At 55.6% G+C, this 2,556-nt stretch overlaps 1 protein-coding gene across 1 annotated transcript; it reads left to right on the top strand.

Annotated features, from left to right (window-relative positions):
- The first annotated feature begins 791 nt into the window (after positions 1-791).
- On the top strand, positions 792-2,333 carry LOC119334332 (berberine bridge enzyme-like 27). Its single transcript, XM_037606918.1, has one exon. It carries the CDS (start codon positions 792-794, stop codon positions 2,331-2,333), a length of 1,542 nt encoding a protein of 513 aa, XP_037462815.1.
- Positions 2,334-2,556: the final 223 nt, after the last annotated feature.

The raw sequence follows: 2,556 nt of genomic DNA, 5'->3' as shown, positions 1-2,556 counted from the left end.
GCGCCGTGAAAATGATCCAACAAAATACACATGTGCGAACAGGTCGACAAGTAGACACCAGACAGACTGCGCGACACGGGTCCCGCACGACAAAAAGGACCCGCAATAAATATTTGCACAATAATTAAAGTTAAAAGATGACAGGGTTAAAAAGGTTGATGAATTTAAAACAAATGAATAAAAAAGAAAGAAAGGAAAATAAAAAAATAAAAGGAAATGTGAAAAAAAATCAGCATGTTTGGTCGTACTCAATATGTTTCTAACGGAATCCGCAGCATGCATAATGAGACGACTCCGGAAACCGAACGATCTGATTGCTCAAGTATCCCCTATTCCTATTGGTCAGAGTCAAAACTAGGTCCCACAGCGCTCAAAACTAGTCCCCAGCCATCTATTTAGACCGACTAGTCCACTACTCCTACTGTGATTTGCAGAGTTGCTAGCTGGAGATGGACGGTGAAGTCCAACTAGTCAAAGTAGGGTATGTGTAGAGCGCGATACCATGCAGGCATTGCAACAGCAGTGTGCACCGCATCATCTGCGACAAGGGAAAAGTGTTACTACTACGTAGAATATGTAGTTGTAATTGATACCGTCTGATTTACCTTCCATGTATAGCAAGGGTATGAATCTGGACATATCCACCTCCACCCGAATCAATCAATAATTCCCTGTAATGGTGCCTGGTGGCATACATCCCATATATATGTATGCAACCCCAAGACCAAAGGAGCCAATTAGTTTCATCTACGCTCCATTCTTTCCAAAAAGATCAGTGCAGGGAACAAGCCATGGCCTTGTCTGGGAGCTTAGCTCTAGCGCTCCTCTTCAGCCTCCTCTCCTGCTATGCATCCGTCCCTTCCCTAGCTTCCTCCGACGGCTTCATCCAATGCCTCTCGGCGGCCATACCCAGGCAGCTGTTGTACACGCAGAGCTCGCCTTCGTTCACCTCGGTCCTGGTGTCCTCCATCCGGAACCCCAAGTTCTCGACCCCTGGCACGGTGAGGCCGCTCTGCATCGTCACGCCGACCAACGCCTCCCACGTCTGCGGCCGTCGGAACGACGTGCGCATCCGCGTGCGCAGCGGCGGGCACGACTACGAGGGCCTCTCGTACCGGTCCGCGCGCCCCGAGGTGTTCGCCGTGGTCGACCTGGCCAACCTCCGCTCCGTGCGCGTCGACCAGAAGGCGGCCACCGCGTGGGTGGACTCCGGCGCGACGCTCGGGGGGCTGTACTACGCCGTCTCGAAGGCGAGCTCGCAGCTGGCTTTCCCGGCCGGCCTGTGGCCGACGATCGGCGTGGGCGGCCATTTCAGCGGCGGCGGGTTCGGCATGCTGCTGCGCAAGTACGGCGTCGCCATCGACAACGTCCTGGACGCCACGCTTGTCGACGCCAATGGGCGGATCCTGGACAAGCAGGCCATGGGGGCGGACGTGTTCTGGGCCATCCGCGGCGGCGGCGGCGAGAGCTTCGGCATCGTGCTCTCGTGGCAGGTGAAACTCGTGCCCGTCCCGCCGACAGTGACAATGTTCAGCGTCACAAAGTCCGTCGACGAGGGCGCCGTGGACATCCTCACCAGATGGCAAGAGGTCGCCCCAGCTCTCCCCGAAGATCTTTTCATCAGGGTGGTCGCGCAGAAACAGGCAGCCAACTTCGAGTCCATGTACCTGGGGACGCCCGACACGCTGCTGCCGCTGATGCGCAGTCGCTTCCCGGAGCTCGGGCTCAACCGGACGCACTGCAAGGAGATGACGTGGATCCAGTCCGTGCCGTACATCTACCTGGGCAGCGCCGCCACCGTGGAGGACATCCTGAACCGGACCACCGCCACCAAGTCCTTCAGCAAGGCCACGTCCGACTACGTCCGTCAGGCCATCCCCAAGGACGTGTGGGTGAAGATCTTCGCCTGGCTCGGCAAGCCGGACGCCGGGCTGATGATCATGGACCCTTACGGCGGGAAGATCGGCAGCCCACCGGAGTCGGCGACGCCGTTCCCGCACCGTGGCGGCGTGCTGTACAACATCCAGTACATGAATTTCTGGTCGGCCGCCACGGACGGATCGGCGCAGACGAGGTGGCTCAAGGATTTGTACGCCTTCATGGGGCCGTACGTGAGCAAGAACCCCAGGGAGGCGTACGCGAACTACAGGGACCTTGACCTGGGCCAGAATGTGGTTGTGGGGAACGTCACCAGCTACGAGGCCGGTAAGGTTTGGGGCGAGAAGTACTACAAGGGTAACTTCCAGAGGCTGGCGACGGCGAAGAGCAAGGTGGATCCTGACGACTACTTCAGGAACGAGCAGAGCATCCCACCGCTACCGGCAACGAAGTGACGATGAATATGCCGGCCGCGACTATGTGTCGCTTAGTGCGAGACCGAACGGTCCCGCCTGAATCGGGGAACAATCGGCCGGCCCAGCGAGCTGGAGGTTTTCACCCTTTTTTTTCCTTTTTTGCTTTCCTTTTATACTTTTGTTTATATTTAAAAATATTCTAAACATATACTATATTATAATAATCACTTTACATAATTTTTAATAAAAGCTAATCATGAAT

Source organism: Triticum dicoccoides, chromosome 7A, assembly GCF_002162155.2.
Source record: "Triticum dicoccoides isolate Atlit2015 ecotype Zavitan chromosome 7A, WEW_v2.0, whole genome shotgun sequence".
Taxonomy (NCBI): domain Eukaryota; kingdom Viridiplantae; phylum Streptophyta; class Magnoliopsida; order Poales; family Poaceae; genus Triticum; species Triticum dicoccoides.
Note: the sequence above shows the minus strand (reverse complement) of the source record. Positions and strands in the feature narration are given on the sequence as shown.